This window comes from Theropithecus gelada, chromosome 17 (assembly GCF_003255815.1).
Source record: "Theropithecus gelada isolate Dixy chromosome 17, Tgel_1.0, whole genome shotgun sequence".
Classification (NCBI taxonomy): Eukaryota; Metazoa; Chordata; class Mammalia; order Primates; family Cercopithecidae; genus Theropithecus; species Theropithecus gelada.
This window is the reverse complement of record NC_037685.1, coordinates 16,337,271-16,362,390: the sequence shown is the minus strand read 5'-3', so window position 1 is coordinate 16,362,390 and position 25,120 is coordinate 16,337,271. Positions and strand designations below refer to the sequence as shown.

General features: G+C 35.4%; 1 protein-coding gene across 1 annotated transcript in view; it reads left to right on the top strand.

Annotated features, from left to right (window-relative positions):
• Positions 1-25,120, top strand: part of MYCBP2 (MYC binding protein 2, E3 ubiquitin protein ligase) — a 282,706-nt gene that overhangs the window by 131,746 nt on the left and 125,840 nt on the right. Inside the window, exons 27-38 of the mRNA XM_025364179.1 lie at positions 2,873-2,964; positions 5,294-5,428; positions 6,777-6,860; positions 8,081-8,177; positions 10,733-10,925; positions 11,425-11,699; positions 14,872-15,093; positions 16,459-16,650; positions 18,704-18,910; positions 19,733-19,864; positions 21,789-21,967; positions 24,628-24,770. Of these exons, the coding sequence (XP_025219964.1) occupies positions 2,873-2,964; positions 5,294-5,428; positions 6,777-6,860; positions 8,081-8,177; positions 10,733-10,925; positions 11,425-11,699; positions 14,872-15,093; positions 16,459-16,650; positions 18,704-18,910; positions 19,733-19,864; positions 21,789-21,967; positions 24,628-24,770 (1,951 nt within the window). The remainder of the gene's footprint in view (positions 1-2,872; positions 2,965-5,293; positions 5,429-6,776; positions 6,861-8,080; positions 8,178-10,732; positions 10,926-11,424; positions 11,700-14,871; positions 15,094-16,458; positions 16,651-18,703; positions 18,911-19,732; positions 19,865-21,788; positions 21,968-24,627; positions 24,771-25,120) is intronic.

The following is a 25,120-nucleotide window of genomic DNA, read 5'->3' as shown; positions in this document are numbered from 1 at the left end:
TCAGATTTTTGTCCCCACCACTGACATTGCTGTTGTCAAGGACACTGATGACTTTCATATTGTTAAATTCGGTAGTCAAGCCTCAGCTCTCATCTTCCTAAACCAGTCAGCTGAATTTAACCCAATTGAGCTCTTCTTTGAAATACTTTCTTCCCTTGTCCCCAGGACACCACACTTCATTTTCCTTTTGTCCCACTGACTGCTTTTCTTAGCCTCCTGCTGGTTGCTCATCATCTTCCCGACCTGTAAATGTTGGAGTGCCAAGAACTCAGTTTTTGACATCTTTTAAAAATATTCTCTTCCTCATAGTGGTCTAGCGTCATGGACATTTATCTCTAATGACTTTTAAACTTACCAACCTCTTCTCTGACCTTTAAACCAATATGTACAACAGCCTATGCTGTGTCTCCACGTGACTGTCTGATAGGCATTTTGGAGGTAACGTATTCAGTACTGTGCTTCTGATGATCTGCCTAAACCTGCTATCCTCATGTTCTTCCCCATCCGAGGTAACTGACTCAGCATGGAGTTAACTTCATTCTTCTGTTTCCTCAGGCCAAAAATCTTGGAGTCATCCTTGATTCCACTCTTTCTTTTACACACATCTCCTTGGCAGCAAATATTGTCAGTTCCACTTTCAAAATAAATCCAGAATCTAACCACTTCTGAAAACTGCCACTGGTATCAGGTTGGGTCATGCCACAGCTATTCTCATCTGAATTATTACAACAGCCTCCCAACTTGTGTTTTGTGTCTGTCCTCACCCCATTTATTCTGTTCTCAGTATGGCGGAGTGATTCTCTTAAAATGTACAACAGATTGCGTCATTGTCTCTTCAGAATCCTGTAGTGTCTTCCTATGTTAAAATGAGAACCAAAGGCCTTAGAAGGACCTACAAAGTCCCCATCAGAACTGGCTGTCATCACCTCTCTGACCTTTTGTTCCACTAGTTGTTTCACTCTAATCTGGTGACACCTGCCTGCTTATTGTTCCTCAGACATTCCAGGCACAGTCAAATCTCAGTACCTCTTCACTTGCTGTTTCCTCTTAACTACAGCTCTCTTCACTTCAGCACCTACATAGCCCACTTCCCCATCACCTTCAGAGCTTCATTCCCTGGTAAGCCTATTTAAAACTAAATTCAATTACCAACCATAGACTTACTCCCAATAGCCCCCAATTCTTTGTTCGTATTGCTTGCCCCTTTATGCCCAATTTCCAGAACTGTGCTTGGCATACAGTATGTGTTCAAAAATATTTGTTGAATGTAAATACAGGAGTCGGGTTAGGGATACATTATTAAGAACCTTCATATCATGCTGTGGAGGAGATGAGAAACCAAGGAATAATTTTTAGATTAAGAAAGTATTCTGATAAGATATTTTTATAAGGGTACTAAGGGTCATGAAACAATTGCAAAAATCCTCAACTTTGTGGAAAATGGGTTAGAAGAAGGAAAGAATGGAGATAAGACTAAATAGTTGTTGAAATATTCCAGCCAGCAATAGGGGATATGGTTGAATTGACAAGCTTTGGTACCAGTAAGAGAATAGAAACAGTAATGGCAGAGAAATGAAAAAGGATTATTTCAGACTATTTTGTTTTAAGACAGAATCTCTTTGGTAGCCCACACTGGAGTGCAGTGATGCCATCTTGGCTCACTGCATGCAGCCTCTGCCTCCTGGGTTCAAGCAATTCTCCTGCCTCAGCTTCCGGAGTAGCTGGGACTACAGGCATGTGCCACCACACCCAGCTAATTTGTGTATTTTTAGTAGAGATGGGGTTTCACCATGTTGACCAGGCTGGTGTCAAACTTGTGACCTCATATGATCTGGCTGCCTCAGCCTCCCAAAGTGCTGGGATTACAGGCGTGAGCCACCAGGTCTGGCCTATTTCAGACTTTTTATCTGAGAGACTAGGTGAATGAAAGTACCATTAACCAGAACAGAGAAGGCAGGAGGAAGGTATAGAACTAGTAGGATGAGGGGAATCCAATGACTGTTGAGAGTAAGAGCTGAGCTGGAGAAAGATTTCTAAGTCATTAGCATATAATTTTGCATTTTAATCTTTATCTGCCTCTCTTGCAATTAACCTGCCATAATTATCGAGAGGAAAGGCCTCTTCCTCATAATTCTTATTTTCACTTAATTTCATAACCTTTTTCTATTGGATATTTTTTCTGTTTTTTTTTTCTTACCCAGAGGATCGTCCCCTCTTTTTTAAGAGTCATTTTTTTCATGCTTTTTATCTATCTTTTTCTCATGCCATATTACTTCGAACTATATTTTGTTACCTATTGTTTTTAAGAATTCTTGCATTGCTCTTCTTTCTGTGTAGCTAATATTTTTCTACCCTTTTTTATTTATTTTTTTAAGAATTCTACAGTATTCACTGAATTTTTAAAAGTACCGTGAGATGGGAACTGTTAGTATCCACTCACCTTTTATGGATGAGGAAACTAGGTCCCAGGATCTCACAGCTAGTAAGTGATGAAGCTACCCCATTCTAAATGAGGTAGAATCTCACTTAGTGAGAAACTCACTTAGCTAAAATTTTTTGGTTGAGTACTCTCACCTTTTTCATATGCTTATGTCATGTACAAAACTTGTATAGAACTATTTAGAGCATTTGATATAAATAGATAAATATATAAATTAGGAAAACAGAGATTAATGTAGGCCATAAAACCTTGTTTCTTATTTTAAATACATATATTTGTGTATTTCACATAATAATGTTAAAAAGCAGGTACTCTGATTTTTACATTTGGTATGGTCCAGCATACATTGATCATGCACAAAATTATGAACACATTGTTCATCAGATTTGTATAGCTGGTTTATATAAATGATTATCTTTCTCCTTTCCTTAGCTGTTTGAATTGGGTCCTGATGGAGGAGACCATGAAACTGATGGTGACCTTCTTGCAGAGACTGATGTATTGGCTTATGACTGTGCTGCTAGGTAAATAATTTGTGCATTATTCATTGTAACTCTTGCATACTTAATATTAAAAATTTATTATAAATGAATAAACATACTTTAAAAGGAAGTTTTAAATCTGCTATGAATATCAAATGCTTGAGAAATTATATATTAAGCAATGTAAGTATTGCTTTCAAAAATGCTGAATTAAAACTAATAATACACTTCATAAATTTATTTCACAAGTTAATTCAATTGTTTCAATATTGAAGATAAAAATAGAAATATGCATATATTTTACACACCTTTATTTTCATGCATCTCTTACGGAATACCTAGTATGTTAGTGTTCTAGTAATAATACAGTTATTTATTATTCCTAGCATTACAGGCAATAAGTAATTAGTGTCAAGTGGTCATATTTGGCCATAATTCAGATTACCCATGTACTCTGACATCATGCTGGTAGAATATACTTGATAATAACACACTTGGGGAGGTGAGCAGCTTTACTGAAAGCTTTTGGGAGTTTATAAAAATTAGTATGTTTATTTATGAAGCTTCATTAAGTAGGAGGATACTTACACTTTATCAGCCCTTTGTATGTAATCCTAAGAATTATCTCAACATTGTGTTATGATCAGTATTCCCTGTTTTGAAGCAAGGAATATTATGATAAGAAAAATTATAAACTGAGCTTCATAGTAGTAATAGTGTGCTATGTTTCCCAACAATAACTATGTTAAAACCTTGTAGGTTTTTTTGGTAGTGAAAATGTATATTTTCAGAAACAAGAATGATCATAAGATACTGACTTTGCTTATCCAAGATAGAAATACTTTTGAAAATGAAAGAGTGAATCTAAAGAAAATTTTGACTGTTTCTTAGGCATTAACTAATGTCGCAAGTTTTTTTTAGTAACCTTTAGTGTTTTATACAAATGAATATTAGGGAAAAATCTAAGAAGGCTAATTGATTAATTTTCAGCAAAGCCTTAAGGTGCCATTGTCATTTGCTGTATTTATTTATTTATTTATTTTTATTTTGAGACAGAGTCTCACTCCGTGGCCTAGGCTGGAGTGCAGTGGAGTGATCTCAGCTCACTGCAACCTCTGCCTTCCAGGTTGAAGCGATTCTCATGCCTCAGCCTCCTGAGTAGCTGGGACTACAGGTGCATGCCACCAAGCCCGGCTAATGTTTGTATTTTTAGTAGAGATGTGGTTTCACCATGTTGGCCAGGCTGGCCTCAAACTCCTGACCTCAAGTGATCCTCCTGCCTCGGCCTCCCAAAGTGCTGGGATTACAGGAATGAGCCACTGTGTCTGGCTACCATTTGTTTTTGACCATATGAGTTTGAGTTGAAAATATAAAGCACAGTTTCATTTATAGAGAATCATCTAGGATTTCTTCATTAGCTCGTGTACAAAGCCCAGACTCCTAAGGCATTGGGAGCATTAAAAGATTTCCATAACATCCAGCATCTTTTTTGACTTTCTACTGCTACTCTTCTGTAGCTGTCTTAATGCATTAATGAAATTGATAATGAACACCTTGCCATTTCCTGACCTCTTTTGTACTTCCATACCTCTACAGATTTTTTCATGACATTCTCCTGTTTCTTTAAATGCCCTTTATTTCTTCTTTCAATTCCAGCTACAACCAATAAACATTACTTCCACTCTGTTACCTAGTACTTTTTAACTTGTTTATAGCCTTTAGAAGATGCCCTTATTTATTGTCTTTTTTTCTTCTTCTAAATTAATAATGTTTGTATAGATATTATGTGACAGACTGCAAACACCTATCTGACTTAATTCAATCTTCAGGACAACCCTATGAGCTAGATATTATTTTCACCCCAGTTTTCAGGTGAAGAAGCTAAGGTACTGAGAGGATAGAGTAACTTGCCCTGTGTTGCCCTGCTAGCAGGTCACAGAGCTGGGCCTTGAACCCAGGCCACCTGACTCCAGGGCCATTTTCTTAATATTCTGCCTCTCAAAACTATTTAACTGAATGAATGAGCTTTAAAACTAAAGTTCAGATTTTTATTTTCCAGCAAAATTTGCATGTTTTTTAACATCAGTTTAAAACATTCTATCTTATTTTAATATGAAAGTTTTATAACATTTAAGGATATTGTAGAATTCAACAAGAGGAGGAAGAAATGTAATTCTATCACCATAACACAAATTACTATACTTGGCTTGCGTTCTCGTCCACACTTCTTAGAGTGTTTTTAATGTTGTTTGATAAGAATTTTATAATACAGTTAGTTTCATGTTTTTCTTCATAAGGGATTTTGAAAAAATAAATATATGTGACAGAGAAGTAAAAAAATACTGTCTTTGACTCACTAATTTTTTATCAGAGAAAAATACGCAATGATGTTTGATGAGCCTGTTCTCCTGCAAGCTGGGTGGTGGTACGTAGCATGGGCCCGAGTGTCAGGACCCAGCAGTGACTGTGGATCTCATGGGCAGGCGTCTATTACCACAGATGATGGGTAAGTAAATGCCCAAGTGTTACTTGAGCAATTCTTATTTTTGTTAGAGGAATATTGTTTTGAAACCTCAGAGGACTTTCAGCAGGATTCAAAAGCTTAGGAAGACTAGAGCATGATATAACTGCTAAAAATTAAATTCATGTAACCTCATGCCAAATTAAGGTCTAGACAGAACAAGGAAAGAATAAGACCACTGTACTTTGCTCCTGTCAGATAGTATTTGTATATATTTCTGGTTATTACATAGTTTATGAGCTTGATTACCAAATTAGCAATTATATAGAGGAAGGTGACAAGGATAATGAGTAGTTTGGAACCGTAAAAAAGAAGTAGATACGTGATATTAAATTTGATAATGCATGAGAAAGCAGTTTAAAATTTCAAAGCTTCAGCAATGTGTGCTATTTTAATAAAATATAGGGAAATTTTGCTGTTTTAAAATAACTTTCATGTATAGAGTACTTTTCAGTTAAACTTTCTTATGTTTTATCTGATTTGATGCCCTCAATAGCTTTGTGAAGCAGTTATTGGCCCCATTTTATACTCCAGGGACTACAGAAATAAAAAAGGTGAAATTACTTGCTATTTCCTGAGAGACTTGTGGTTAAAACCACATTCAGACCTGTAACCTGTTGACTCTAAATCCAACGTTTCAAATATTCTAATACTGTGATTTATGTATTCTAAAGGACTATCATTTGTAAGATAAATTCAGTTTATTCTTGATTACTCCTGAGCATAAACTATTGGAAATCGGTTGAAGTTATATAACAGTATATATTTCAGTGCAGGTCAGTTCATAACAAAGCTGACCAAGAAAGAAATAGACTTATTTGTGAGGTGAATTACCTGTTGCTGAATATTTGAGGAGACTACTGTAGAAACATCACATCTGTTGTTGTGTGCATCCCTTCAACTTAAGAACGTCTTTAGAACTAAGAGACTACTTTGACTCTGGACTGTATGATTTTCTTAGACTGTTCATTCAGACTTGGAATGTCATGGCACACTGAGGCTAAAGCTTATCATGCAGCTAGTCGAGCAGATATTATACTACTACTTGTAAGCAGAAATTTTAGAAGTTTCCTGCTGTGGTGAAAGCTGAGTTGGAGAGCTAGGAGGGACAGGACAGCTGCTCATTTAGGAGTCCTAAACGGGTTCAGTGCTTTCATTTTACTGACTAACCCATTCAGAGCTAGAATGAAAATCTAGAAAATACCTTTTTGCTTTTCTTTATTTAAAAGAGTGAATCATTTTCATTGACATAAGGTTTGAAAATATGTTTCTTAAATTTCTTATTTCCTGTGATGATCATGTTGTTTTTGGTGTCATTGTTTTCTCTTCTTAGGGTTGTTTTCCAGTTCAAGAGTTCAAAGAAATCAAATAACGGTACAGATGTTAATGCTGGTCAGATACCTCAGTTATTATACAGGTATTTAGCATATTTATACTGAATTAGTATGGTTTATTATTTTGCTATAATGAAGTAGAATCATTACAAAATATGCGGCATAATAGGGATAAATTATTTGAAGCATTCAGCAATTATAATATGCCAGTAGAACTATAAATATATTTAAGAAAAACAGTTAATATTTTGTGTGTTTTTAAACGTTTTCCACACAGGCTTAATTTTAAACTTTGCCTGATTACTCAGATTATCTGTATTATACCAATAACAATATTTTACTGACTTAAAAAAAAACTATCCACTGATTTTCTTTAATTTCGAATGTTATAAAAGAATAAAATTTGTCTTAGAGAAGTGAGATTCCAAGGAAGATAGGGAGGACTGTAGATGCAGGCCTGGTTGATATATTGTAGTCTCATAAGATTGATAAAATGAGTTGGAAAATTCCATACTGTTGGTAAATTTTCACCTTTAGCTGAAATACCAAATAATAACTTGCTCATATAAAAATATTTACTATATTTTTAACATTATGTAAAAATTTTAACTTACAATAATTTAAACATGTATAAAGGCATATGCCTGTGTGTGTGTCTTATTTATTTCTAGACTACTGCAATACTGTTAGAATAAAGAATTCAAATGGATATAAACCGTCACTAAAAAATGTTGTCATTTGTTAAGCAGTAAAAAAATCAAAGGAAATGGTCTAGAATAGTGATTCTATCTCCCTGTCTTTCTTTCTAGTAATCACTTAATGAATCTAGATGGTTACAAACCTTATTTTTCCCCAAAAGGGATTTTTGTTTGTTTGGTTTTTATGCAATGTGCAATCTGTTACAGTTACTCTTTGTAATATGTAGCTTTACGAACATAACATGTTGCATTGGACTACTCCTAGGTACTCACTGGTTGAATAACTTTTAAATAACAGCATTAATAGTAGCATTACTAGAGAATACAAGTTATATGTTATATAAGTTATATATGTTCTCTAACAAGTGGAAAAAGCCTCTACTACTCAGTCTTGCAAAGGTAGGATTTAAAGGAAGTGCCCATATGCTAAAAGCCTTGTTTAGCTTGGAAAAATGTTTCAAAAAAGCCCTGTATTGGCATTTTACCTGGCAAAAAAATTTAAATATATAATTTATTTTCCCATTCAAAAATGTATAATATACTTTAAAAGGAAAAAATGACATTGGACTTCCTAACATAATTTTATGTGTGTCTACTACCTTTAGACTTCCAACCAGTGATGGCAGTGCTTCAAAAGGCAAACAGCAAACCAGTGAACCTGTACACATTTTAAAGAGGTCTTTTGCAAGAACTGTCTCAGTGGTAAGCCATTTTTTTTTATTTCAGCTTTTCTCTTCAGTCCTCAGATATATTTTGCTGTTTAGAGTTTAGCTGCTATTCTAAGTTTATCTCAGCCTAGATTTATAAACTCAGATTTGGTTTTGTATTAGCATTTATATTCTAGACCACAGATAATGTATACTTTAAATCATAGAAAAATGGAGGTGTTGCCTGTGATTTTAACATGACCGGATGAATTGGCCTTGCTGTTTTTGAAATAAATAACTGGTTGCTTTTCTAATAAATCATGTATGATTGCATATGCTGAATGAATTAGAAAATGAAGGAAAAGTTGAGGATGGTGCTGACCCAAAAAAGCGTTACTACTACTTGAGGAACTAGGTGGAAGAGTTGCATATCTAGGTAGGAAGTTTGTTGAACCACTTGCCATCCCCATTGTACACTTGAAGAAGCATAGTGCCATTGAGGTTAACGGTGCAGAATGGAAAGTCAGCATGATGTAAATAAATGGAAGTTTAAATTAAGGTCTAGATCTCTCATGTATTAATTGAGGATTCTTATGTATGTTACCTAAGTAAATTACATCATAGCATTTTGAATTTCTAATGAGATAAGGGGTATAAGATGTTTTTGGAACTGTAAGATACCATCTGAATGTGATTTATTAATGTAGCTAGTAGTCTTTCATATTAGTAAAATGCATAGGAAGAATGTTTCTTTCCCTTTTAAATTTATTTTTTAACCCACCAAGTGAATATGTATTCCTGGTAGGAATGAGATAAAAGTATGCTAAAAGTATATGAAAGTTTTTTCCCCCATTCCCATTATCACCATATATACCTACTATTTACATTTTGGTGTATATCTTCCCAGACCATTTTTATATGCAGACAAACTTATTAGTATGTATCAAATGCAGGATGCTCTACAACATGCTTGTTTGTTTCTCATGATACTTATAGTTTTCATCTTTTTTAGAAAATTTCATATTATATATCATGGACATCCTTCCCTGGCAGTACATTTGGCTCTCTCAATCTTTTCCGTTTGCATAGTATCCCATAGAATGGTATTAGTCTAATTTATTCAACCCGATTCCTATCAAAGAACCACTTTGATTCTCATTTTTTACTGTCTCATCTTACTTCATGAGCATCTATTCACGTGTATCTTTAAATACTTGTGTGCTTATGTGCATACTTCTACTGGAAATGTGCCCATTTAAATTTTGATAGATCCTCTCAAAGTTGACCTTCCAAAAGAGCCATGGCAGTTTGTAGAGCTTGTGCTTTGAATAAGAGACTATGAGAACTTTGCCTTCTTGATAACTTTACATCCTATTAGTATTAAGTTGAGTTTGGTATCTTTTGTTTCAAATAAGGATCTTTGACTCTGTTATGCTTTCTCTTGTGATCTCATTTTCTGTGCTTGGTAACGCCTTTGTATTTACGTCTAAGTGGTTTTGTGGCCATTAGGTAATTGCAGACTTTATATACAAAACTTTTTCAGTCATTTCTTTAAAAAGTAAACTATAGGGCTGAGCACATTGGCTCACACCTATAATCCGAGCACTTTTGGAGGCCGAGGCAGGAGGATTGCTTGAGCTCAGGAGTTCAAGACTAGCCAGCACAATGTAGTGAAACCCCCGTCTACCAAAAACTTAAAAATTAGCTGGGTATGGTGGTGCACACCTGTAGTCCCAGCTGCTTGGGAGGCTGAGGTGGTGGGAGGATAGCTTGAGTCCAGGAGGTTGAGGTTGCAGTGACCCATGATCACACCACTGCATTCCAGCCTGGGTGATAGAGGAAGACTCTATCTCACAAAAAATAAATAAAATAAAATAAAATTGATTATATAAACTCATTTTCAGGAGGTCTGGGATTTGGTGGGAATGGGGCAATAAGTGCTCTGCTTGGAGATTCAGATAGTGTCTGTCATCATGTAACCATGATAAAACCAGAAGACTGGCTAGAACTGCCAAGAAAATCTACCATCTTAAACTCATATGCTAGAATTTTAAATAATCAAAATAGGAATTTTTTAGTATTTTCTAGTCAATTTTTATCTTCTATTAATGTATTTAACAATAATTGACTATAGTTTGTATTGCAAATTTTAATATGTAGACATAAAATAAGTTATTTGATAGTATCAATATATCTTAATACTAAAACTCTTTTTTTACTACAGTGACTGTAAAAAGCTTTATTTTTCTTTCAAGTAAACATGCATTGTTTTATAAGTGTTTCTCATTTTTCCCTTGTTTATATGATAAGCTAGATAGCTTGATGGCAGGAAAACTGAAACATTTATTTTTAAATAGGTAAATATTGAAGAATGTTGTTTTTATAAATGCTTAACTACTTTACCTTTTTTGTAACAAAGTTACTGTTAAGGGTAGTTTAGTAAATGAACTATAAAAGTGTCTTGGGCTCAGTAAAAAAAATTCAAGTAAAAAAGTCAGTAAAAAAATTCAAGAGAAAGTTTTGAAGTTATCTGCCATTGCCTTTCCATTTGATTCAGTTTCTGGTATCATTTGAATTAATCGTTGTCTGTTTTTTCATATTCTGGATTAGGAATGTTTTGAGTCATTGTTGAGTATTCTTCACTGGAGCTGGACCACCTTAGTCTTAGGAGTTGAAGAACTTCGAGGATTAAAAGGATTCCAGTTCACAGCTACACTTCTAGATTTAGAGAGACTGCGCTTTGTGGGTACCTGTTGTCTGAGGTTGTTGCGTGTCTATACCTGTGAAATTTACCCAGTGTCAGGTATGATGCATTTTTTTAAATGACTGTAGGGAGAAAATATTAGAGACATTGAGAAGATTTACTTTGAGATAACTGAGCATTCATAACCCCCAGCTGCCTTTAAGCTGCTTCTAAAATAAGGGGAGAAAGTCAGCTTGCTCTGATGCTTATGTATTTGCTTATAAAGAATAAAATAGATTATGTGTCATTCTGATAACAAAAATAATAGTGGGCCAAAATTAAATAATCTAATAAAGTTTAATTTTAAACAAATTCTGTCAAATAGAAATATTTTGAACAAGCAATTTGGACTTAAATGCTGAAACTAGATTTTTATTCACCCTCCCATTTAGATTAAAAAAATAATTTGGGACTACACTTAATCTCTAAGTTGTTTTGTTTCTAAGATATGAGTACTTGTGATATTTAGCTGTATAGGGAATTACTGAGTTATATTGATTGTTTTCATGCATATTTAATATTTTGCTTAATTATCAATCTGCTTTTTTTCCCCTCAAAGCTACAGGAAAAGCAGTTGTAGAAGAAACTAGCAAATTAGCAGAGTGTATTGGAAAAACCAGAACTTTGTTAAGAAAAATTTTATCAGAAGGAGTTGATCACTGCATGGTGAAATTGGATAATGATCCTCAAGGATATCTCAGTCAACCCCTGAGTCTCCTAGAAGCTGTCCTTCAGGAGTGTCATAATACTTTCACTGCCTGCTTTCATTCTTTCTACCCAACTCCTGCCTTACAGTGGGCTTGCCTTTGTGATCTGCTGAATTGTTTGGATCAGGTAACTTAAGTTTGTAAAATGTTAGTTGAAAATCTGATATATTGCTTAATTCTCTTCAAGAAAATAAATTGCAGTGCCCTATCTTCTTAACTTGTATAAAAGATAAATTAGAAAATTGTTTGGTGTACATGACTTACATAAGCACAGTTTAAAATGTTTTAAATCTGCTTTATGATCTTTTAATTACAAAATTGGTAGGCACATTGTGCAGTTGCTGATTGGTCTTTGAATTGGCATGAGTGATTCTGAGAGAGGGAGAGAGGAAAAGAACCGTAGTGACCAGGTGAGAGCAGGGATAGCACCAGGAGGCCCCTGCCACCCTTGTCTGTGAGAACAGGAAGAAGAGAGAGCTGCAAGAACAGGCATACTAGCGTTGTTCATTCATTCATGAGGAAGCCACAACCTTTGTAAACCTTTATGCACCAAGTCACAGTGTTTCACAACACCCGAGGTAAAACACTGACAGAACTACAGGGAGAAATAGACTCACATTGACAGCTGGGGACTTTTAACGCTCCTCTTTCAGAAGTTAACAGAGGATCTAGGCCAAAAAATTCAGCGATACAGATTTGAACAGTATTGTCAGCCACCTTGATCTAACGGACATTTATCAAACAGGACATGAAACTACAAAATACATATTCAAGTACACATGATTTTTAAAAGAAATATTTGGGACCGTTCACCAAGGTAGATCATATGCTGGACCATAAAATAAGTCTTAATAAATTTCAAAAGATTAAAATGTGAAAGAATATATTTTCAGACTACCAATAGAGTTAAAGTAAAAATCGATAGCAAAAGATATCAAGAAAAGCACCAAACATTTGGAAAATGACAGCACTTCTAAGTAAGCAGTTGATTGAAGAAGTTATAAAGGAAATTTAAAAATGTTTCACATAGATAAAAATATGATATTAGAATTTGTGGGATTTAGCTAAAGCATTGCTTCAAAGAGACCTTTATACCCTTAAATGCTTATATGAAGAAGACAGGTTTAAAATTGGTGACCTAAGCTTCTATGTTAAGAATCTAGAAGGCAAAGCAAATCTAACCCAAAGTTAGAAGAAGGAAGGAAATAATAAAGATAAAAGCAGAAATCAATGAAATAGAAAGTAGAGAAAATTAACAAAGCTAAAAGTTGGTTTTTTGAAGGAAAAAAAATTGGTAATCTCCTAGCAAACCTGATTGGGAGAGAAGAGAGAAAGAAAAAACATGAAATACCATAATCAGAAATGAAATAGGGGTTCACCAGGCATGGTGGCTCATGCCTGTGATCCCAGCACTTTGGGAGGCGGAGGTGGGTGGATCACTTGAGGTCAGGAGTTTGAGACCAGCCTGAGCAACATGGCAAAACCCTATCTCTACCAAAAATACAAAAATTAGCCAGGCATGGTGGCACACAGCTGTAATCTCAGCTACTCGGGAAGCTGAGGCATGAGAATCGCTTGAAGGCGGGAGATGAAAGTTACATTGAGGCAAGATTGTGCTACTGCACTCCAGCCTGGGTGACAGAGTGATACTCCATCTCAAAAAAAAAAAAAAAAAAAAAAACCAAAGAAAGAAAGAAATAGGGAATATCACTATAAACAACTTTATACTGGTGAATTTTTTAGCCTTAGAGGAAGTTGACAAATTCCTTGAAAAATATAATTTTATCAAAACTAACACATTAAGAAATAGAACAATCTGAATTGCCTCATATCCATTTAAAACTTAGCAAATACTTCCCTACAAAGAAAATTTCAAGTCCAAATATTGTCATTTATGAATTCTGTTAAACATTAAAGAAAGAAATAATGTCAACCTTTTACAAACTCTTTTGGAAAATATAGGAGGCAATACTTCCCAACTAATTTTATGAGTTTTGCTTTATCCTATACCAAAACCTAACTAAGATACTACAAGAAAGAATTACAGATGAATATCACTCAGAAATAGATGCCCTTTAAATATTATCAAACCAAATTGAGCATGTAAATAATATATCATGACCAAGTGGGATTTATCTTAGAAATGCTAAGTTAGTTAAATAATTGAAAATCGATGTAATTTACCATGTTAACTGAAAAAAAGAAGGCAAGTTGATGATTTCCTCAATAGCTACAGGAACAATGGTTGATGAAACTAGCAGTTATTCGATGATGAAAACCTCTGAGGATATAAGGAAACTCCTAAATCCAATAAAGCGATATTTACCATAAATTCTACGCTAACAACATCCCACTTACTGGTGAATTCTGAATATGCCCCTAAGTTTGGAAACAAGACATGTGGTATCTACACTCACCACTTCTGTTCAACAGCGCACTGGAAGTACTAGACCTCCCCACCCTCCTTCGTGAAAAATTCATTGTCATCACTTGTAACTCTGCGTCCATTTAGCAGGGTAGTACATTTTAGCACTCAATTTCCAGGGGCAAGATTATTGCCTGGACTAGTGCACAACTTAATTACTTCTCACTCTGAACCTTCCCAGTCAGATAGGGTTCTTTTCTTCTTTGCTACAGAACAGGCTAGGTTTAGCAAATGTTGGTTTAACATATGGAATGTTACTCTGCTTTTATGCTTAACTTTGTAACACAGATGTTTGAAGATCTAGGTAATGTGTACGCAGTTTTGTGAATTAGGGTATCCTGTGTTGGTTTTAATGCTTTGTTATAAAAGTTTGTAAGTATGCTACTAATTTTTCTTGATAAACTGTGAAATGTGATAATGTAATTTTGTGACCTCAGTGAAATGTGGTTATAGTAGCACAGATTTATAATTTGCATCATTTATTATTTGAGAAAAATAGTCTCAGTCCATACTGAAAATGACTTATATATATTCTAATTGGGGCCTTTTTGGCATCTCCATTTGAAACAGTGCTAGGGAGTACTGTGATTGTGAGGATATGAAAATATAAAAATGCTCACTTACTAGAGGACAGGAGGCTGATTTTTCTTGACCAGACTTAATTTTTCATCTTCATTGAACAGTAACTTAAACAGTTGTTTTTTTAATGTATTGATGTAGTATTATTCTATAACAAGACAATTTAAGTGACCGAGTGACAGAAAATTTTGGTATAATTTAAAAGATGGTTTACCTTTTATATATCCAGAAACATAGATTATACTGATGCTATCTTTTTTGGTGGTGATGGGGCATATATTTTTGTTTTTAAAAGGATATCCAAGAAGCAAACTTCAAGACATCAAGTAGCCGACTCCTAGCAGCTGTTATGTCAGCTCTGTGTCACACATCTGTTAAGCTGACTTCCATCTTCCCGATTGCGTATGATGGAGAAGTATTACTACGATCAATTGTTAAACAAGTTAGCACAGAGAATGACTCAACACTAGTTCATCGTTTTCCCCTTTTGGTGGCACATATGGAAAAACTTAGCCAGGTAGGTCTTTCTCTGAAATCTCTTTTACACTGAGGCAATAAAACTGTAAATGGAAGTGTGTTTAGCTTTTTGCTTGTTCTTCTCTATTAAGTATATTTACAAAATGATTATTTAATGAATGACATCTGTTTTTGAAATAATATTTTTAAAAAATTTCTATATTTACCTATAAAATGAAGTGTTTTTGCTCTAATGGTTTAAATAATCACTCACCTTTAAAAAAATTTGAGAGTTATACAATAGATACCTACATATTGGTTTTTCCTGAACCATTTGAAGGTAAGTTGCAGATACTTTACATTCTAATATAATATTTTAGATTTCTAAGATAGAATGATAAGAAAATAAAGGATTTTTAAAATACCTTCTTAATAACACTTTGGTATATTAAAATAAGCACTGTAAATAATAGGGATAGGAAATATTCAGATAAATCATTTTCATGCTGGAAATCAGCTACGTTAATAATCTTTTCCCTTTTTTTCTGAAAAATAAAGTATTTTCCTTTATTGAGACCTTATGACTTCTTGAAATTTTTCTACTGGTAGGGGTCGGAATTTTCTTATCTCCACTTAGGAAATCAAATACAGTAGAAATTATAAAACTACATAGGAATCATAAGTATGTACAAAAAGAATTTTGTTAAAAAATTGATTTACACAGACTAGAGTTGATTATAGCTAAATATACTGGAATTTATTATCTCAGATTAAGATCTTGTCCTATAGAAGAAACTTTTTATTTTTGTTTTTTAAGACGAGCTCATTCTGTCACCTGGTCTACAGTGCAGTGGTGCCATCGCAGTTTACTACAACCGCAACCTCCTAGACTGAAACGATCTTCCCACCTCAGCCTCCCAAGTAGCTGGGACTAAAGGCACATACTACCACACCCGGCTAACTTTTTAAAAAAGCATTTTGTAGAGACAAGGTCTTACTATGTTGCCCAAGCTGGTCTCAAACTCCTGGCTTCAAGTGATCCTCCCATCTCAGCCTCCCAAAGTGCTGGGATTGCTGACACCATGCCCAGCCAAAAAAGCTTTTTAAATTGAAAGAATAGTTTTCTGTCTGTCATATAGGATTGTAAATGGAAAGTTAAATAAGAGAATAAAATATGACTCAAAGCTAATGAAAACGTTTTGTAAATGTGTGGTACTTTGATACATAGAGACAGATAATTCATAAAAGAACTTCTAAGTGAAAAGTAGATACAGTGGCTCCACGTATAACCAGAAAGATTTGTAGAAATTGACTCTGACTCCAAAGTCTGAATTTTAAGAGTATCAGAAAAACAAGGTTTTCAAATTGAGTATTCCTATGAAGGAAAATGAAACAATATCTTAGAGCTTTTTCTTATGTATCATAGAGTGAAGAGAATATCTCAGGGATGACAAGCTTCCGTGAAGTTCTGGAGAAAATGCTGGTCATTGTTGTGCTACCAGTCAGGAACAGCCTGAGGAGAGAAAACGAACTCTTCTCCTCCCACCTTGTCTCGAACACCTGTGGATTACTGGCCAGCATTGTCAGTGAACTGACAGCATCAGCCCTGGGATCTGAGGTAATACATTATATTTTGACACTGGATAAAAAGCACATGTGTAAGTGTTTTACACAGTTTCTTTTTTCATCTATTTTGGCTTTCCACAAGCTAATTTCAGATTGGATTAGCAACCCCAATGCATTGTTTTTCTTTTTTGCCCTTCTCTCTACTTCCTACTTGCTCCAATTTGTTACTTCTCCCTCACCAGTTTACCCAACATCCACAGGAATATAAAGTATACATTTTCCTCATAGAGCAGGTTGTCATCTGCCCCATTGCACAAGCCCACCACCATGCCCCGGGAAAAGCAAAGCTAGTTGTCACTGCTGGGAGATGAGTAACGTCCACTCAACTGACCCTAGAGAAATACATATTTAAAATCGGAATAGTAATTTTTATTTCACCTCTATCACAGGTTTTTTGAAATTGCAGTAAAATATACATAATATAAAATTTGCCATTCTAATCATTTTTATGTGTACAGTTCGGTGGCATTAAATGCATTCACTTTGTTGTACTTAGTTGTACATTGTCACGAAGTTTTCAAAGTATCAAGTGTTATTATGTTTGAGAAAATCACTTTGAAAGTGCCTTTACAATTTATACAGTAACATTATTTTATTCCATTTCACTGTCTTACTCTTTCTTATAACTTAACTGAATGTTTTGATTGAATTTGGGGAATGTTTCTGTTTTTTCCTTCTAAAAAACAGACAGTAGATTGGTTTGGAAAATCATGTCCTAATGTGAAATATCTTACATCATTCAAATGAATGTTTAATAACCAGCATGTATTCAGTGACCCTAGCTCTCAAGTTCTTGTCAAGGAACTTCTTTTCTCTATTTTACTTTTATAATTCCTAATCTTTGCTTTTTCTTTTAAATTTATTTTAACACCTATTCTGAATTAACCCATCCAGTGTATATGCATTATTGATTCATTATAACAGTTTAGCCTTTAGAATTTGTGGTTCATTGCATATACTTGAGCTAATTTTAGTCCCTCATCCTGGGAAGCACTTTCTAAGTTTCTTGGTTAACTTTGAGTTTGGCCTTGGAGACTATTGCAGCCCTTGTCAGAAACTTTTTAATTTTTTATATTTGTTCATTTAGTCTACAATACCTTCCTACTCTGCAGGATGCAGGAAAGTCTGTAATGTGTAGATCCCCTTCCAAAGTTTACTAAAGAGTTCTCCCCTTTAAACTTACCTTTCCAATGAAAAAGAATACCAAAAGTTACAGGGTGCCTGGTATACAACTTTGGGAGTTCCCACAGGTCCTGGCTTAGAGATGAATATTTGTTTCTCAGAGCAGTTTGCAGTTTTTGTTAGAATCATAAACATCCATATTTTTCTCTATTTAGTCTCCAAAAATTCTGCAGCCAGCTTAGATTAGAAGTAGGTTTTGTAAATAAAAAGAGCAGTTTCAACCCAAAATAAGTTCTCTAATCCTCTCTAGTGAAAGTCTATAATTAGTATGGTTGCACATGTGTGTGTATGTATTCAAATACTGAATGCTGTTACAGAAATATCGCTGTATATATTCGTAGTATTCAATCTTAGGCTATAGACCATTTTCTTCAAATGAAGTCTTGCAAATTCACAGGTGAGAGGAGAGAGGACATAGTCTGGTTGAAGAGGGGAACCATAAATTTACCTCTTCCTTGCATACCTTTCTCTGCAGAATTTCTAGAGCTCTATGTCGCATAGTTTGAAAACTGTTGATCTATAGAATTTCGATGACATTTTTAGCATCTCTTTTCAAAGTCTAGTGATTTATTCATACATTATGACTGATAAGACAAGCTTGTACTTCTAACATTATAAATTAAGTGGAAAATATAGTTTCATATGGCTGAAGGAAGAAAATACTGTCAAGTGACACTGATTTGTGAATTTAGAATGATAAAATCTGGTTTTATTGTGAGTTAATCTCTCAGTAGAACATACATTTAGAAATGCTTATACCCACTTATTAAATAAAGCTTATTTTATTAGACTTCTTAGAAACCTTTGGATGGTTTTGTTAAAGGTGTACAAACTACTGATGCAGTTGCTTTTGTTGTTCACAGGTTGATGGACTTAATTCTCTTCACTCTGTAAAAGCTAGTGCTAACCGATTTACAAAAACAAGTCAGGGCAGAAGCTGGAACACTGGGAACGGGTCCCCTGATGCAATCTGTTTTTCAGTAGACAAACCTGGAATAGTTGTAGTTGGTTTCTCTGTCTATGGAGGAGGTGGAATTCATGAATATGAATTAGAGGTCTTGGTTGATGATGTAAGTATCACCCTTTCAGCATTTATCCTGATTAGTGGGTTGTGTATCAGGATTTACCATTGTCATAGTATGATGGGTCCATACCTTCAGGGGTTTGCTAGATCAATCACAGATGAATGACACTAAAGAAACTGAAAAAGGCTGGCCACAGTGGCTCACACCTGTAATCTCAGCACTTTGAGATGCTGAGGCAGGTGGATGACTTGAGCACAGGAGTTCGAGACCAGCCTAGGCAGCATGACAAAACCCCATCTCTACGAAAAATACAAATATTAGCTGAGTGTGGTGGTGCACGCCTGTAATCCCAGCTACTCTGGAGGCTGAGGTGGGAGGATCACTTGAGCCCGGGAGGTTGAGGCTACAGTGAGCCATAATCATGCCACTGCACTCAAGCCTGGGCAGCAGAGTGAGACCCTGTCTCAAAAAAAGAAAGAAAGAAAAGAAACTGAAAGATAATGATTTTACCTCATTGCTTGTGTTCCATCTTTCCACCTTGGATCACTACTGCTTATATTTTTTGTACTTTCAGAAAGAGAAAGATTTAAAGTGGAATTAAAGACTAAAAATTATTTAGCTAAGTCCCTGATGACAAGTCTTGAGTAGTTTTTTTTTTTATGTTGTAATTTTTCAAGAAACACAATGTTCAGATGGCATAGAGTACTAATTCAGCTATATCTTTCTAATCCATTCTCTAAAATTACTTAAAGTACCTGAGTTTTATTAAAATAGGACAGAAAGGGGTAGCATGTAAATCATTGCCTAGTAAATAGCAAGTTTATCTCTATCTCTAACTTGATTTTTTTGTTTCATTTTTTTTTTTAGAGTGAACATGCAGGAGATTCAACTCATTCCCACAGATGGACATCTCTGGAATTAGTGAAAGGAACTTACACAACAGATGACTCACCCAGTGATATAGCTGAAATCAGACTTGACAAAGTGGTTCCTTTAAAGGTAGTTTCAACTGTATGTTTCTATTGTGAATAAGAAGAATTATTATGTAGTTAAAATAGTGAAGAGTATTCCATGAATTTTGTTTGTTAGATACAGCTATTCGTAAGTTATCCTTTATATGGTAGGTACTTCAGGTATTTATGGAGTACCTACTATGTACCTGATGTTGTACCACATTATATTATATTTTTGTATAATGTTTCTTAAAGTCTGGAGTAGTAGGAAGCTTTGTAGTCAAACAGATTAAACTCTGGATACCTGCTGTTCCAACATACTAGCTTTAAGACACTGAGTTCATTATTTAACCACTTTGAGACTTATCTGTAGATTGGAAAGAATAATACCTGCATTGTAGTATTGTTGAGATTAAATAATAGAAATAAAACACCTGCCTCAGTGTCTAGCACAGTATGAAAAATAAGCATTAGCCCTGTCTTTTCTTCTCTTATTGTTGTTTTGTTGTTTTGTTTTGCTTTTGTTCTTTTTTTTTTTTTTTTTTTTTTTGAGATGGAGTCTCACTCTGTCGCCCAGGCTGGAGTGCAGTGGCATGATCTTGGCTCACTGCAACCTCCACGTCCTGGATTTAAATGATTCTCCTGCATCAGCCTCCCGAGTAGCTGGGATTACAGCCACATGCCACCATACCCAGTTAATTTTGTATTTTTAGTAGAGAGGGGCTTCACTGTGTTGACCAGGCTGGTCTCGAACTCCTGCCCTCAAGTGATCCACCCCCGTCAACCTCCCAGAGTTCTGGGATTACAGGCGTGAGCCACCACACCCAGCCTATTTTCTAACAATATTTGGCAAAATAGAGAAATTTTACCACATCAAAGTAATTATAAATGTTAAAGTAACATTAAAGTATTTCGGAATTCAACTGAAATAAATTTCATTATCGGACAAAATTTTGGATAAGATCGGTACATGAGAGATTTCATCAGGAAGAATTTAGATACTGAAAAACCAAAAAGCTTTTATTGTGAAATTAATATCATGGTTCATAAAGCATTAGTTTCTATAGCTCACATTTTCAAAGTACAGTGCATTATATTTTGGACAGCTTTTTTCCTGTGGGTTTTTTTTTCTCATGTCTGTTTGCCTATAAATTTCTATCTCTGAGTTTTTCTTAAAAATATAGCAGAGTCACCCTTATTTTTTTCTCACATCTAAAATTATTTTAAAAGTTAAACTAGTCAAGGAAAAGTATCAGCTTATGCAATTAAAATCTCGTATTGCCGGGCACAGTAGCTCACACCTGTAATCTCAGCACTTTTGAGATACCAGGGAGGGAGGATCACTTGAGCTTGGGAGTTTGAGGCCAGACTGGGCAGTATAGTCAGACCTTATCTCTACAGAAACACCTTAAAAAATTGGCTAAGTGTGATGGAACGCACCAGTGGGAGAATTGCTTGAGCCCAGGAAGAGGAGGCCACATTGAGCCAGGATTGCACCACTGCACTCCCAGCTGGGTGACAGAGCAAGATCCTGTCTCAGAAAAAAAAAAAAAAGAAAAATTATTATGGCTAATATTCTAGCAGTAAAATTACGAGCAGGCACTAGTTACATTGGTTGTGTTCAGACCTAGTTCCATCACTTACTAGCTTTGTGACTTAGAACGAATTACTTAACTTCTCTGAACCTCAGATTCCTCATCTGTAAAATAGGGATAATAATGATACTTACCTCATGAAGCCATTTTAAGGATTAATTGAATTCCATAAAGTACTTAGGACAGTTGCTTTTATGCAACAGGCATTCCGTAAATATTAGCTGTCATCATGTTTGATTCATTAAAAACTTGTATCATCTGTAAATATGATAAGAAATTTCAGTATATTTGCCTATTTTACTGCTAGAGTTCTTTTTGTATATCCTCTGTACATTGTGAATAAATGTAAACATGTTTTACATCTTTATAATGAAGGAAAATGTTAAATATGCTGTGCGCTTGAGGAACTATGGAAGCCGTACAGCCAATGGAGATGGAGGAATGACCACAGTTCAGTGCCCTGATGGTGTGACGTTCACATTCAGCACGTGCAGCTTGAGCAGTAATGGCACAAACCAAACCCGAGGACAGATCCCACAGATACTCTACTATAGGTGGGTGAATGTATAGAGATAAGGGAAATAGTTTACAGTGGTAGAACATACACAGTCTATTACCAGGTAAAATTGCTAAGTGGATAATTATAATTAAATTATACAGTGTAGCTTCTTAGCACATACTCGTACAAATTCATATAAAGAAATCTTTTAATATATAAATTCAGTGTTTGCTACAAAAGTGAATGCTTTACAATGTTTTTGCTGTTATTTCTTAAATATCATTGAAATGTTTGTGCACTGGGCATATGTGCTGTTGCTGTCACTCTATAATTTCTGGTCTGCAATTTCAAATTTAAAGGGTATTCATTTCTTTTTATAAAATGCCTCAAACTAATGATCAGATAGACTGTACTCAGATAGTGGTGTTGCCTTGATCCTGTTGTCCAGTCACAGAATATTTTGATGTCTGTGAATCTTGGACCTGCCCTGTCTAACCCCTGGGGCCCTAGAATATATAATAGTGTGTTTCTTACAATGTTTTTAACAAAAACCATTCCTTATGTAAACCGTGGAAAATAAAAGAATGATAACAACCCTTGGGTTAAAAAAAATCTTTTAAATACACATTTCTCACTGAGTCTGAATTTTTCTTGTAGTGGTGAAGCTGATATCTTAGGTAGTCATGAGTACCGTTTGCTACATTTGTCCTCAGCCTGACTTAGCATTAAATAACTGAATTTCCGTATCACTGTCAGAGGCTTGCTGCTTCCTCTGTTTCCTTCATAAAGAGTCTAGGGATGGTGCCTAGGTAGATAGTATAAAATAATTTCCCTAGATATAGATTTTCTGCTTCCTCTTTCCATGAGAAATAGAATAGAAATAGCAGGCAGTAAATAGCTATGTAGTTCGGTGTTGCTGCTGAAATATAAAAGCTGTCTAGTCTTTTGCCCCAGTCAAGAAAAACTTTCTGTTCCATAAGCACTACAATAAATAGTACATTATTCTCTTTCTTAAACTATGGATTAAAAACTCTGTTATGCATACGAGTTACATACTTCAGAAAGCTGGAGAGCCACTAACAGCATCTGCCATCCAAACTTTGTATCTTATACAAAATACAGTGTTTTGAGTATTTTCTTGTTTTCTATAAAGCTTTAAATACCCTTAGCTTTGAATTTTTAAAAAATGAAAAATACTAAAGTCCTTTAGTTTTAAATACCATCCTGCTCTGATAGCTCCCAAGTTTACATCCCTAGCCTTCATGACCTCTGAACCCTGGACTCCAGGTCTTTCTCTGACATCTTCATTTGGCTGACACTAGTGGAGGTGGTGTTAGTTACTGTGTGCCAGGCTGTGCTTTGAGTGTGTTACCTGTGTTATCTCAGCTTGTCCTCGCAGTAATCCCAGGAAGTAGGTACTTTTCTTAACTGTGTTTCACAGATGATGGAACTGAGACACTGGGTAGTCCAGAGTCACACCTCTGGTAAATTATGCTACTGCGACCTGTGGGCAGGAAGTCAGATTTCAGGTGATACACCCTTAACCAGTATGCTACACATTCTCTTTAAGGACGTTCGCTATAGTTGGCTAGTAAACATCTGAGGTTTCATGTGGCCAGAATATTCATCTCCCACAGTTACAGCCAGACACCTTGGAGTCATTCTTGACTTCTCTTTCCCTCATACCTAAACCTAGGTCATCAAGAAGTCCTGTCAGCTGTACTTTTAAAATGTCCTAAATCTGGTCTTTTCTTCTACGTCCATATTTAATAGTCTAGACCAAGCCACTGCAACCTCTACCTGCTAACTGTAATGAGCCTCTAAACTAGTCTCCCTCCTTTCACTGTTGGTCTCCTACAATCAGTTCTCCACAGCACAGTCAGAGTGATCTGATAAAAATATAAATCATACCAAGTTCCACCCTTGCTCCAAACCCAGCCTCCCATTCCCATACCAGTATAAAATGTCATTATGTTGCCTACAAACCTTACACAGTTTGACTCCTGTTTCCCTTCCCACCCATCACCCTTCACTCTTTCTCCTTTTCTTCTAGCCATACATGTCTTCATTCTGTTACTTGAATTCACTAGTGTGTTCCTTTTGCCCTGACAGTTTTCCCTCAGCTCTTCGCATGAGTCTTTAAAAAAAAACAAAAAAAATTCCCATCAGCTGAGCGCAGCGATTCACTTCTATAATCCCAGCACTTTGGGGTGGATCACGAGGTCAGGAGTTCGAAACCATCCTGGCCAACATGGTGAAACCCCATCTCTACTGAAAACAAAAATTAGCCGGGCGTGAGGTGCATGCCTATAATCCCAGCTATTTGGGAGGCCGAGGGAGGAGAATTGCGTGAACCTGGGAGGCAGAGGTTGCAGTGAGCCAAGATCGTGCCACTGCACTCCAGCCTGGGCGACAGAGCAAGACTCTGTCTCAAATAGATAAATAATTTAATTAATTAATTCAGGTCTTTGTTAAATAGGAGTTCCTCAGAGAACTGATCTTATTTAAAATAACACCCTTCCCTTTATGCCCGATGCTGCTTTATTTTTCTTCAAAGCCCTTATCAGTCCCTATAATTATATAGTTGCATGTTTACTTTTTTAACTTTAAAAAAACTATGAATTAAATGAGGATCTCAGATCCTGGATGATTTCTGGCATTGGATCATGTTTTACTTACCATTGTAAAATAATCTCATGTTTGCTCATGCTACAGGAGTGAATTCGATGGAGATTTACAATCCCAACTTCTGAGTAAAGCCAATGAAGAAGATAAAAACTGTAGCAGAGCGCTGTCTGTTGTAAGCACTGTCGTTCGAGCCTCTAAGGACCTCCTGCACAGAGCTCTTGCTGTGGATGGTAAGACTTTTTCTTTCCCAATAGTCATATTTTAGATTCTTTATTCGCTAAATTTTTGCATAGAACTATTGAAGAGGAACCTTCTATTATACAATTGTATAGAATCTTAAGTGTTTTCTTTCTTTATAGATCCACACGTGCATTAATTTTGGATAAGTCACACTCTCCATACTGTAACGCAGAATTATTTAGAATGCTCAAAAGGAGTTATCATATATTCTTATTTGCTTAGTTAATTTAGTAAAAGAAAAATTGTATTTGGTTTAAACTGGGTCTTTAGTCTTCTTTTAGTAGTCAAAAAGCTTTTTCTTCCTCTCTGTTCTGTTTCCAGTAATGTATCGCTATCCACC